Source organism: Solanum pennellii, chromosome 7 (assembly GCF_001406875.1).
Source record: "Solanum pennellii chromosome 7, SPENNV200".
NCBI lineage: Eukaryota > Viridiplantae > Streptophyta > Magnoliopsida > Solanales > Solanaceae > Solanum > Solanum pennellii.
The window spans coordinates 8,453,750-8,466,104 of NC_028643.1; the positions used below are offsets into that span (position 1 = coordinate 8,453,750).

At 30.5% G+C, this 12,355-nt stretch overlaps 2 protein-coding genes across 2 annotated transcripts; one reads left to right on the forward strand and one right to left on the reverse strand.

Annotated features, from left to right (window-relative positions):
• The first annotated feature begins 1,005 nt into the window (after positions 1-1,005).
• LOC107024319 (acetyl-coenzyme A synthetase, chloroplastic/glyoxysomal-like) lies at positions 1,006-6,459 on the forward strand. The gene is made up of 17 exons (XM_015225277.2): positions 1,006-1,313; positions 1,385-1,528; positions 2,401-2,556; positions 2,900-3,022; positions 3,163-3,331; positions 3,419-3,501; positions 3,623-3,724; positions 3,807-3,895; positions 4,086-4,176; positions 4,304-4,417; positions 4,647-4,723; positions 4,834-4,912; positions 5,144-5,212; positions 5,299-5,474; positions 5,555-5,611; positions 5,690-5,879; positions 5,966-6,459. The coding sequence occupies exons 1-17, from the start codon at positions 1,185-1,187 to the stop codon at positions 6,149-6,151; spliced, it is 2,034 nt and encodes a 677-aa protein (XP_015080763.1). The 5' UTR covers positions 1,006-1,184; the 3' UTR covers positions 6,152-6,459.
• A 4,142-nt stretch (positions 6,460-10,601) lies between these two features.
• On the reverse strand, positions 10,602-12,355 carry LOC107025649. The gene is made up of 2 exons (XM_027918137.1): positions 12,192-12,355; positions 10,602-11,207 (listed from the first exon to the last, which is right to left on the reverse strand). Exons 1-2 carry the CDS (start codon positions 12,273-12,275, stop codon positions 10,662-10,664), a joined length of 630 nt encoding a protein of 209 aa, XP_027773938.1. The 5' UTR covers positions 12,276-12,355; the 3' UTR covers positions 10,602-10,661.

The following is a 12,355-nucleotide window of genomic DNA, read 5'->3' on the forward strand; positions in this document are numbered from 1 at the left end:
AAAAAAAATGAATCATAACAAAAGGCAGAGAAATTTGAAGTTTTTAAAATGGTGGGTTGAAGGAAGATGAGTGTGGGGGTGTTTTTTTTTTTTTTATGATTTAAAAGATTTATGTTTAATTAAATTAATTTTATATATATATTTAGTCAATGCATGTCAAGTGCCAATAAAGTAGGTATAAATATTTTTAAAAAAAATTTAAAAAATGCATTCACGTGCTCAATAGCAGTGAGATACACTTATTTTGCAACATCAGCGTTTTGTATTTAATAGACATTTCTTGATAATTTAGGTGTTCAATAGGTATAAGTCTTAGTTCAGGTGTCTAAGTGAATTATGTGGACAACTTTAAGGGGTCGCATACGACTTAAGCCTAAATTTAATATGCTCTACCAAAAATCGAGCAAATACAATTAACTTTATGAACTGATCATGAATAATGAATCAAATAAATATAAAAAAAATAATTTAAGTAATGTTTTATCAAGGTAAAAAATAATATTTGTGGAGATCTATTTTCAAAGATTTTGTTTCCATATCGTGCAAAAGACTAGCAAGCTCTTTAATTACGTAGTTCATGTATTCGTGCACCACAAAATGAAATATATTCTTTTAATTAGATCTCCATTTTAATTTTTTTTGGTATAAATAAAATTTTCAAATAAATTAAATATAATATAAATTAAAATTATTTAAACTATAAATCTTAAATAATTAAATCAAAAACAAAATGTCAGACAAAATCGTGGGTTGTGCACTGAAAATTATACGTTTAAAATATTGTAGCATAGCGTTATAAAATAACAAATTTGCCATGGTCCAAGATATGATAGCTGAAAATAAGTTATTTAAAAATTAATTATTTATTGCATAATTTATTTCAACAATAAATAAATTTAAAAATAATTAATATCTCAAATCAAACACATAATTAAATTAATGGTAAAATCATTATATATTTCATGCTACACATCAAACGAATGTGTTTGACTTGCTCAAAAATTAATATTCATTGGTGTAATAAATACTATATATTATATATTTAGGGATGCCAGATTTGACCGCTATCATTTTTTTATCAATCAATAGCATTAGCATCAACGCCATTGTATTTGAACAGTGAATCAATCAAAATTCAGATCGGAATTAGAAGCAGCAGCAGCAGCAGCTATAGTGTGGTGAAGATGAAAGAAATCAATTGTTCAAATAATAATAATATTGTTCTTGGTGAAGGTTTTGCATCTGAGGAAGTTAATTTTGTGATCCCCAGTCACGAATTCTCCAAACAGGCTCATGTTTCTTCTTTACAAAAGGTTCGATTTCTTTTCTCTCATTGCAGATTTGATTCATTTGTGAGTTTTTGAATTAATTTTTGTGAGTGCAGTATGCGGAGATGTATGGTAAGTCGGTGGAGGATCCGGCCGGATTTTGGTCTGAGATTGCATCGGAATTTTATTGGAAACAGAAATGGGGGCAACCTGTTTACACCCATAATCTCGACATTCGCAATGGCAAAATTAATATTCAGGTTTATTCATATCTCTACTTAACTATTTGGGTTCTACTCGGTGAAAACTTGCTTTGCTGATGTAATAATTAATTTTATAATTAAAAGTTATGTATCTATTACTCTAATTATAATTAGATTAGTAAATTTCGAGGTCCAAACAAGTGATCGTAAATTTTTTATACTTTGAATGGTCAATTATTGTTACTTCTAATATTTTTTTAAATAGTTTATAAATATAAAAAAAAAATTGAAGATTTTATGGGTGTTTTTTTTTAAATTATTTGACTTTTAAAAAATAAAATGAGTGCATAAATAAAGATAGAAGGAGTAATTATTTATAAATTTATACTTTTTTATAATTAATTTGATGCAATCAATTTTTATTTGAGATACTTTTAGACATGTTATAAAATGTAATTAGTATTCTTATTTAAAATTTCAGAAATCAGAGAAATTTAGGTCTGTACTTTTGTTACTTTATATTTATTTTTCGCCGGCTAGTTCTATTCTCTGTTATAAATAAAAAAAATTTTAAAAAAAGTTAATGTTATTTGAATGATTCAATTATCAATTTAACTTAATAATGATTAAATTTTTAAAAATTAAATTATCATGAATTTAATTTTCTAATCACGTAACACTATACAAAATTAAAAATGGTTTTTTCGGTTCCGATGCCTTAAATGTCTCCGTATTTCTAAGACTAGCTAAAATAGTGGCAGGGATAAATTGGTCTTTTTCTTATGCCAACCTTTTCATTTTTTAACCATCTTCCATATTTTCTCATTATTTTTCACGATAGTACAATTGTTTCTCCTATAATTTAATTTGGATGACACAACATTATGTACAATTAAAAAGTTTCTCATGTGTAATGTAATTTTCAACAGTGGTTTAAAGGTGGTAAAACAAATATATGTTACAATTGCTTGGATAGAAATATTAATGCTGGAAATGGTGACAAATTTGCAATTTTATGGGAAGGAAATGACCTTGGTCGTGATGCCACTTTAACGTACACTCAACTTTTAGCCAGAGTTTGTCAGGTTTTTTATTTTCCTTTCTCTAAAATTTATAGTTATTCTTATTTCATCACTTCTCTAATAATATTCTACAAATATATTTTTTTTAAAAAAAATTCAACAACAAAAGAAGTTTTTCATATGTTCAACATCTTACGTTTATTATCCTCAACTTTCCTCCTAACTCTCTAAATTTAGTAAGAATCACATTTTTAGTAAATGTTAACGGTTGAAATTTGCTCCAAGTCAGCATTTGCAACTTATTTTAAAATTAAAATCGCGAAATATCAATGAAAATAGTATAGGTACATTGATAGATTTTAATTAAAATTATTTATATTACTAGTGTAATTTACTTTTGTGACAGTTGGCAAATTACTTGAAAAGTATTGGAGTTGGAAAGGGTGATGCTGTTATCATTTACTTGCCTATGCTTATGGAACTTCCCATTGCTATGCTTGCCTGTGCTCGCATTGGTGCCGTTCACTCGGTAATATGTACATTGTAGCTATCTCTTCTTCTAATGTATCGATATAAAAAATATTTATTAAAAAGTTACTCATGCTTGATATTTATTTACGATAAATAGAAATTAGTTATTTGAAAAATATAATGTTTGAAGTTGTACAGGTAGTATTTGCGGGGTTCTCGGCAGAATCACTTGCACAGAGAATCGTAGATTGCAAGCCAAAAGTTGTGATAACATGCAGTGCAGTTAAGAGAGGAGCAAAGACTATTTTTCTCAAAGACATTGTTGATGATGCCTTAACACAATCTGCCCAAAATTCAGTCAAAATAGGTCACTATATTACTACTAATTAATATCCAAAAATATTACTTAATGTGCTACATATATATTATTTTCTTTTTACTCTCTTCTTTGCAGATGTGTGTCTGACTTTTGAGAATGAATCAGCATTACAAAAACAAATGACTAAATGGGTTGAAGGAAGAGATATTTGGTGGCAGGTTAGTTCAAACACTTTGAAATTCAAAAGATGTCACATAAATTTGAGACTGATAGAGTACTGCTTTTCGTTTTATACGTGTAGTTTAGGCATATTATATTTACAAAATTATTTTATTTCAGGATGTAGTTCCAAAATATCCAGTTACATGTGATGTAGAATGGGTTGATGCAGAAGATCCACTTTTCCTACTTTACACTAGTGGTAGCACTGGAAAGCCTAAGGTAAAATTTCATGTTTGTATCGATTAGACGATTATTATGTTACAATATTTTGATGGGTTATAGTTGATGTTAATATATTAAGGGTGTTCTTCATACAACTGGAGGTTATATGGTATACACTGCAACAACATTCAAGTATGCATTTGACTACAAACCAAAAGACATTTATTGGTATGTCCTTCAACACATTTTCTTTCTTCAATATCTTTACCAAATAGATTTATGTTATATATATAATATAATGTTTCAAAAGTATGACGACGGGTATCTGCATACCATTTACGATAGTTCAGGGGTATATTTGTCCTTTTTCCCCTTTATTTATTAATGAAAATACTTTTTTTTTGGTTATGTTCTGTAGGTGTACAGCTGACTGCGGTTGGATTACCGGTCATAGTTATGTTACATATGGACCTTTACTGAATGGAGCAACAAATGTGGTTTTTGAAGGGGTAATATGTTACTTCATTTTAACATTTTTTTAAAGAACTTATGTTTTGAGTTTTATTATAGATATGAATAACCCAAACAAAAAATCGTCGAGTGATTTTTACCTTATATATAACTCATATGTTGCAGGCTCCGAATTATCCAGATGCAGGACGTTGTTGGGATATCGTTGATAAGTATAAAATTTCAATTTTTTACACCGCTCCCACATTAGTAAGATCTCTCATGCGCGAGGGAGACGAGGTAAGCCTACACCTTACTCTATTATCTAATTCTCTTAATCAGATTACTTTCAAGTAACTTGTGTTCCACATGAGGATAGCTCAATACACATTTTTACAAAAAGAATTTTAATCTTCTAATCGACAAGTTTATGTATGTACCTAAATATAATTTTCTTATTTCTTGATCATAAAATGTTTCTTGTTATTCATGAAAATATTTTTAATTTGTTAATAAATTTTATTTATAGCACGTGACTCGATATTCAAGAAAATCTTTGAGGGTGCTGGGAAGTGTTGGTGAGCCAATCAATCCTAGTGCATGGAGGTTTCTATCTTTACCTATATATGCGTCTTTCAATTTATATTTCTCTTTAATATAACAACTTTCTGAAAAAGCAAACACTGATCTTTTTTTAAAAAAATGTTTTTGTGCAGATGGTTTTTCAATGTTGTAGGAGATGGAAAGTGCCCTATATCTGATACATGGTGGCAAACAGAAACTGGAGGTTTCATGGTATTTCTTCTTTTCTCTATATAATAATAATGAAATGAAATGAAATGAAGCATATCAAATTCTTTAGTTTCTTCCAATACATCCGTCTAGTTACTGAGAGCTTAAGCTTTTAGATGAGATGGTCACATACTATAATGCATTTATAAGTTGTTGAATAAACACTACAGTGTACGTATGTACGTACCTACCCTGTTAGAGTTGAGTTCATTATTATTGATTTTTGTCTTGCAGATTACTCCAATGCCAGGAGCTTGGCCACAGAAGCCTGGTTCTGCTACATTACCATTTTTTGGTGTCCAGGTAACCTATGACAGGACACATGCTACATTTTATCGCGATTACAATACGCCTACTATTATGTAATAAATATTTATTAATTATTGTAGCCTGTAATAGTGGACGAGAAGGGTGTGGAGCTCGAAGGTGAGTGTAGTGGATATTTATGCGTGAAAAATTCATGGCCTTCTGCATTCAGAACACTTTATGGAGATCATGAAAGATATGAGACTACATACTTTAGTGCCTTCCCTGGATATTACTTTACTGGTGATGGTTGCAACAGGTAAATACCTGGTTTATTAACTTTCATGATCATTATTCATACGTATGTACGTGTATCTATAAGCTCTTGGCTGTATTTAGGGACAAAGACGGTTACTACTGGCTCACTGGCAGAGTAGATGATGTTATTAACGTCAGGTACATGCCTTCTTATTCCTCCTCCATCATCCAATTTACTTGCTTTTGTTATATGAACTATATGGTGCATATGTACAGTGGACACCGCATTGGCACAGCTGAAGTAGAGTCAGCTTTAGTATCACATCCTCAATGTGTTGAAGCTGCTGTTGTTGGCGTGGAGCATGATGTTAAAGGACAAGGGATATACGCGTTTGTTACTTTGGCTGAAGGTGTTTCATATAGTGAGGAACTCAGAAAAAGTCTTATCAAAGTTGTTAGAGATAAGGTATGATTTTGAATTCGTCTTTGTTAGAAAGAAATGAAAACTGGCCTATGTCGAAAAGTGATAAAATTACTTGACGTTGATGTTAGATTGGAGGTTTTGCTGCACCAGACAAGATCCACTGGGCACCAGGTCTACCAAAGACAAGGAGTGGCAAAATAATGAGAAGAATATTGAGAAAAATTGCTTCAAACAGCTTAGATGAGCTTGGGGACACAAGTACTTTGGCTGATCCTACTGTTGTTGATCAGCTTATTGCACTAGCTCATTCTTGATGTCACTTTAATTTTACCTTATTCTTAATTTAATTTGGGGTTGTTTGATTTTTGACATCAAAATCTATGTGTTTTTTCGATTGACTATATTTTTCTGAATCGACCTTATTATTCAATTATGATGACTCATCTAGCTAGTCGAGTCATCTTGTAATAAAGATCTTAATTTCACAATTTCTAAACTAGATGCCCATAGTTGGTCATAACTCGTGACATGTGATGTGGGTGTCTAGTTTGAAAATTGTGAAATCATTGGTGCAAACATACAATTGAGAAGGTTTTCTTATGGAGTGATTGTGGCTTACGCATGTTTGGATTGACTTTTTGAAAATGACTTATAAATTAAAAGCCAAAAGTTCTAAGTGTGAAATATCAAACTTTTGCCTTTTGACCTTTTTATTTTTACTTTTTCAGATTTAAAAACACTTTCTATGTTATCCAAACAATTGCAAAACCATAAAATACCAGCTCAAAGACCAAGAAACTACAAAAGTAAGTCAATTCAAGAGTTAATACCTCAGATGGTCACTCAACTTTGCACTATTCTCTCAGAAAGTCACTCAACTTTCAATTTTCCCTCAAAAGTCACTCAACTATGCACTCTTCTCTCAGAAAGTCACTCAACTTTCAATTTTCCCTCAAAAGTCACTCAACTATGCACTCTTCTCTCAGAAAGTCACTCAACTTTCAATTTTCCCTCAAAAGTCACTCAACTATGCACTCTTCTCTCAGAAAGTCACTCAACTTTCAATTTTCCCTCAAAAGTCACTCAACTATGCACTCTTCTCTCAGAAAGTCACTCAACTTTCAATTTTCCCTCAAAAGTCACTCAACTATGCACTCTTCTCTCAGAAAGTCACTCAACTTTCAATTTTCCCTCAAAAGTCACTCAACTATGCACTCTTCTCTCAGAAAGTCACTCAACTTTCAATTTTCCCTCAAAAGTCACTCAACTATGCACTCTTCTCTCAGAAAGTCACTCAACTTTCAATTTTCCCTCAAAAGTCACTCAACTATGCACTCTTCTCTCAGAAAGTCACTCAACTTTCAATTTTCCCTCAAAAGTCACTCAACTATGCACTCTTCTCTCAGAAAGTCACTCAACTTTCAATTTTCCCTCAAAAGTCACTCAACTATGCACTCTTCTCTCAGAAAGTCACTCAACTTTCAATTTTCCCTCAAAAGTCACTCAACTATGCACTCTTCTCTCAGAAAGTCACTCAACTTTCAATTTTCCCTCAAAAGTCACTCAACTATGCACTCTTCTCTCAGAAAGTCACTCAACTTTCAATTTTCCCTCAAAAGTCACTCAACTATGCACTCTTCTCTCAGAAAGTCACTCAACTTTCAATTTTCCCTCAAAAGTCACTCAACTATGCACTCTTCTCTCAGAAAGTCACTCAACTTTCAATTTTCCCTCAAAAGTCACTCAACTATGCACTCTTCTCTCAGAAAGTCACTCAACTTTCAATTTTCCCTCAAAAGTCACTCAACTATGCACTCTTCTCTCAGAAAGTCACTCAACTTTCAATTTTCCCTCAAAAGTCACTCAACTATGCACTCTTCTCTCAGAAAGTCACTCAACTTTCAATTTTCCCTCAAAAGTCACTCAACTATGCACTCTTCTCTCAGAAAGTCACTCAACTTTCAATTTTCCCTCAAAAGTCACTCAACTATGCACTCTTCTCTCAGAAAGTCACTCAACTTTCAATTTTCCCTCAAAAGTCACTCAACTATGCACTCTTCTCTCAGAAAGTCACTCAACTTTCAATTTTCCCTCAAAAGTCACTCAACTATCCACTCTTTCCTCAGAAAGTCACTCAACTATCCACTCTTTCCTCAGAAAGTCACTCAATCTATTAAATTATTTTTAATTAAAATTTATTGATATTAATTATTTATATAACAAACCAAAAATTTTAAAAAATAAATTAAATCATTTAGTGATCCACCCACCTAACCCGACCCATTAAAAAATATGATATGACCCATTTTATTTTATCTTTAATCCTAAATTAATCCCTCTCTTTAACCTTGAATTAGGATTAATTTAGGATTAAAGATAAAATAAAATGGGTCATATCATATTTTTTAATGGGTCGGGTTAGGTGGGTGGATCACTAAATGATTTAATTTATTTTTTAAAATTTTTGGTTTGTTATATAAATAATTAATATCAATAAATTTTAATTAAAAATAATTTAATAGATTGAGTGACTTTCTGAGGAAAGAGTGGATAGTTGAGTGACTTTCTGAGGAAAGAGTGGATAGTTGAGTGACTTTTGAGGGAAAATTGAAAGTTGAGTGACTTTCTGAGAGAATAGTGCAAAGTTGAGTGACCATCTGAGGTATTAACTCGTCAATTCAATCATCGACTTAGATCTGATGTGAACGATATTTTATAAAATGAGTATTAGGATAGGAGGGAGGAAGAAAGGAATTCTTTAATCATTTGAAGAGATACTTTAGTCTTGTTTTAAAAGAGGAAACCATTTAAGTTTTTGGGTGTGTTTGGTATGTCGCAAAACGTTTCCAATTTTATTGTGTTTGGTTGGGACAAAAATTTTGAAAAATGTTTTCCATATTAACTCATTTTTCTCAAATTCAAGAAAAATTACTTTCCTTCAAAACTTAAGGAAACATTTTCCAAAACTTTTATTCAACTTCAATTTACAAAAAATTTAAAGCTTATTTTAAAAAAACATTTTTCAACTTCAATTTTTCTTACCCACCCTCATCCCGACCCCTCCAGCCAACCCCTACCCCCCACCCCCCAAATAAAAATTTAATGTTTATTTTTAAAAAATATTTTCAATTTCAAAAATTATTTTCTACTCTAGTAAAAATAAAAAATATTTTTCATTCATAAATCGAACACAAAATTATTTCCAAAAAATATCTTTTACTCCAAACACGAAAGAATAAGTCAAAAGTCAACTTATTTTCCAAAAAAACATTTTCCTTCCTACCAAACACACCCTTTATGTAGAATACATGACTATCAAATAGCTAAGTTCAAAGATAATTAAGATCTGAATAAAACATGTAAAAACAGGGTGGGGGTGGAGGTCTTTAGATATGTTGTCCAAGTTTTATTTCATTAGGAAAATGACACTTTTAGGATTAAGAGTTAATGAGATCTTACCTCATTTTAACTTAAAAGTCCCAAGAGTGTATTTATTTATAAGAGGTCCTTAGATATAAAAATCAAAGTTCTATTTAACCTTATTCAGAATCATGCGACCACGTATACTTGTGTGTGCATTTGGAAATAACATAGACCATAATGCATGAATTGACTAACTTTATTTACAGCTTTGTATAACTAATATATAGGAAATCATGGTATTAACAGTGTCATTAAGCTTAATTTAATGCGTGCATTAGCATGGTTTAAGATAATTGTTCCTCAAAACCTTTTCAACATCGTTTCTATGTTATTTGTGAATGATATTTTGTAAACAGATAATTTGTTTAGAAATTATGTAATTTATGTTATTTTTAATCCATCAAGTCAAAACATTACACAAAAAATAATCCAACATAACCAATTCATGCAGAACTAACAACTATATTACTTATACATCATATCTAACACTATTCTTATACACCCTAACCAAACACCTTCTAAACGTTGCAATCCTTAGAGTGAACAAATATGTCCAGATTATATAGTCTTTCTTGGTGGATGCAGTATCATGATCCTGCACTTTTTGAGATAATATGGGTGCATATTATTCATAAAGTCATTTAGAAAGTGACAAACTGCAACTTTCTTTTGTGCTAGGTTATTATTCAACTTTATTTGTGTATGTATATTCAAGTATTTATTTGATAAGTAATCATTGTTCAACTATCTATGTTATGGCATTTTGTTTGGATGTACAATTTGACAAATTTCATTCACTTTTTAAATAATTAAATTATGTTTATAAATATTTGCAATGTTATTCTCAAATGATGTACTACCTCTATTGAGTTCTCAAAAGTGGTTTTTATAAGATGGCCATTGACTTTAATTGCTTTTCATATATATTATCCAAGTGCAAATGAAAATAAGTTGCACTTCGATCCATATTGTTGCATAATCATGTATTTAGTATCATTTAATACCTAATTTTGCTTCACTTAGTCTAAATTTGTTTATGAGTGAATTTCCTTTTCTACACTCTAGTTTGACCTTCACAACAATTTTATTTATTTAGCTTCCAACTTCAAAGCTTGATTTCGTTTGTCTTCTCTTTTAGAAATTTAGTACTATTGTTGACATTGAAGAAGTTTATTTTGAATTGCCATGATAGTATTGAAGATCTTTCACAAACAACTTTTCAACCACTTGTGTGACAATTTTCTAACCTATTTATTATGAAAATATTGACACACAAAAAAGTGAAAATATACAAGTATGAAAGTTGACAAAAAAAAAAAGCACATTGAAGATTTTGAAAGGAATTACAAACTAGCCTTCCATATAATAACTACAAAAGAATGAAATTGAAGTTAATACAACCTATGATCTCCTATTTAAACTAAGATCTTGGGAAAACCAATAAGCTTGAGGGGCACTTTCTTTGTTGAATATAACACTTGAAGTAGCATCACCACAATCTTCAAACTTTGTTGAAGTAGAAAAACTTATCTCCTTTTCTTTATTATGACTTTTCAATCTTTTTTTACTATTGCTAGGTCCAATACTTAGTGTTAGCTCCACATTTGTTTCCTCATCACATCTATGAATATTATTATTTTTCATCTTCTCATCCTCATAATTACTAGTTGAACTTCTTTCTTCCATTTCAATATTCAATCCTCTAATTGGTATTGATATTGTTTTTGAGTTCTCACCTGAGCAACTACCACTTGTTTCTCTTTGTTGATCATCTCCTAAACCATAAACATTAACACCATTAAACTCTATTTCTCTTCTAGGCTCATGCCAAGTTGACATGTTGTAGATCATAGATTTGTGTCTTGGATCCTCTATCTTTGACATCTCATTCTTCACATCCACCATCAGTTTCCTTTGAAGATGGTATAGTTTGTGGAGCTCTTTTACCTGTCGAAGTTTAAGTTATATGCACTGTCAGTCAGCATTAGAGAATCATACTACTTCATTGACAATAATTGTAGGTAACTTCATATAATAAGTCATTAACTAAATGGCAACCTAAAAGGAAAAAAACATGCTATAACAAGTTAAATTACACATATAATTTTAAGATCATTTATACTATTTGTCACTATATCAAAGAATAACTTTCGGCGGTAATAAATATACATATTAACAAAGAATGCTATAGTTTTTACAAGCATTAGTCAATCGTCATTGAATCCAATGGCTTTAAGGACACTTAATTACAAAAAGTGTTAATTGTATTGAAGTACATATTAACAGCAATTAAACTATTATCGCTAATTAAATATGGGTAAAGATCATTAAGTATAAATCCATTTGTTTTTACTTGGTCAACTTTTCCTTCTTTATTTCTATAGATCCATTCGCAGTTAAGCTAATCATAAAAAAGTGAAATTAATTAGGGTGTCATTGACTAGACAAATTGTGAAGCATGTGATTTTGATCTGTCACAAACTGGATTACAATAATTAAATACTCAGACTACCTTCTATATATCCTTAATCTTAGGGGTACACTAATGGACCAATTAGGGAATGAATATAAAATGAAGTACATCAATTTAAATAAATACTCCCTCCACTTAATTTTGTTTGGCATAAATTCCTTATTAGGCTGTTTTAGAAAATGACACATTTCTGTATCATTTTAATAAGGCATAAATTCTTTATTAGTCTGTTTCAGAAAATACTACATTTCTATATCATTTTAGTAAGAATATTTTATAACAATATAAATGTTATGTTAATGTTAGATCACAAGTTTCAATAGTCACACAAATACTATGACTTGTTTAACAAAATAAATTTTAAGATTCTTTTATTTTGATTTCTTAAATGTCAAGGCAAAATCAAACTGTATCAAATAAATTGAACGAGAAGTAAGTGTATACGTAAATATGTGTACCTGTTGCTTGAAAATATCCTCATGCATCATCATTGTCCTCTTTATGGATTCTGTACTACTCTTCAATTCAATGATTCTATCCATTTTGACTTTGGCCAATTTTGTATGAATTGTTTGGGGAATTACTAGCTATTGGATATTTGGCATATAAGAGTCTTGTTCCC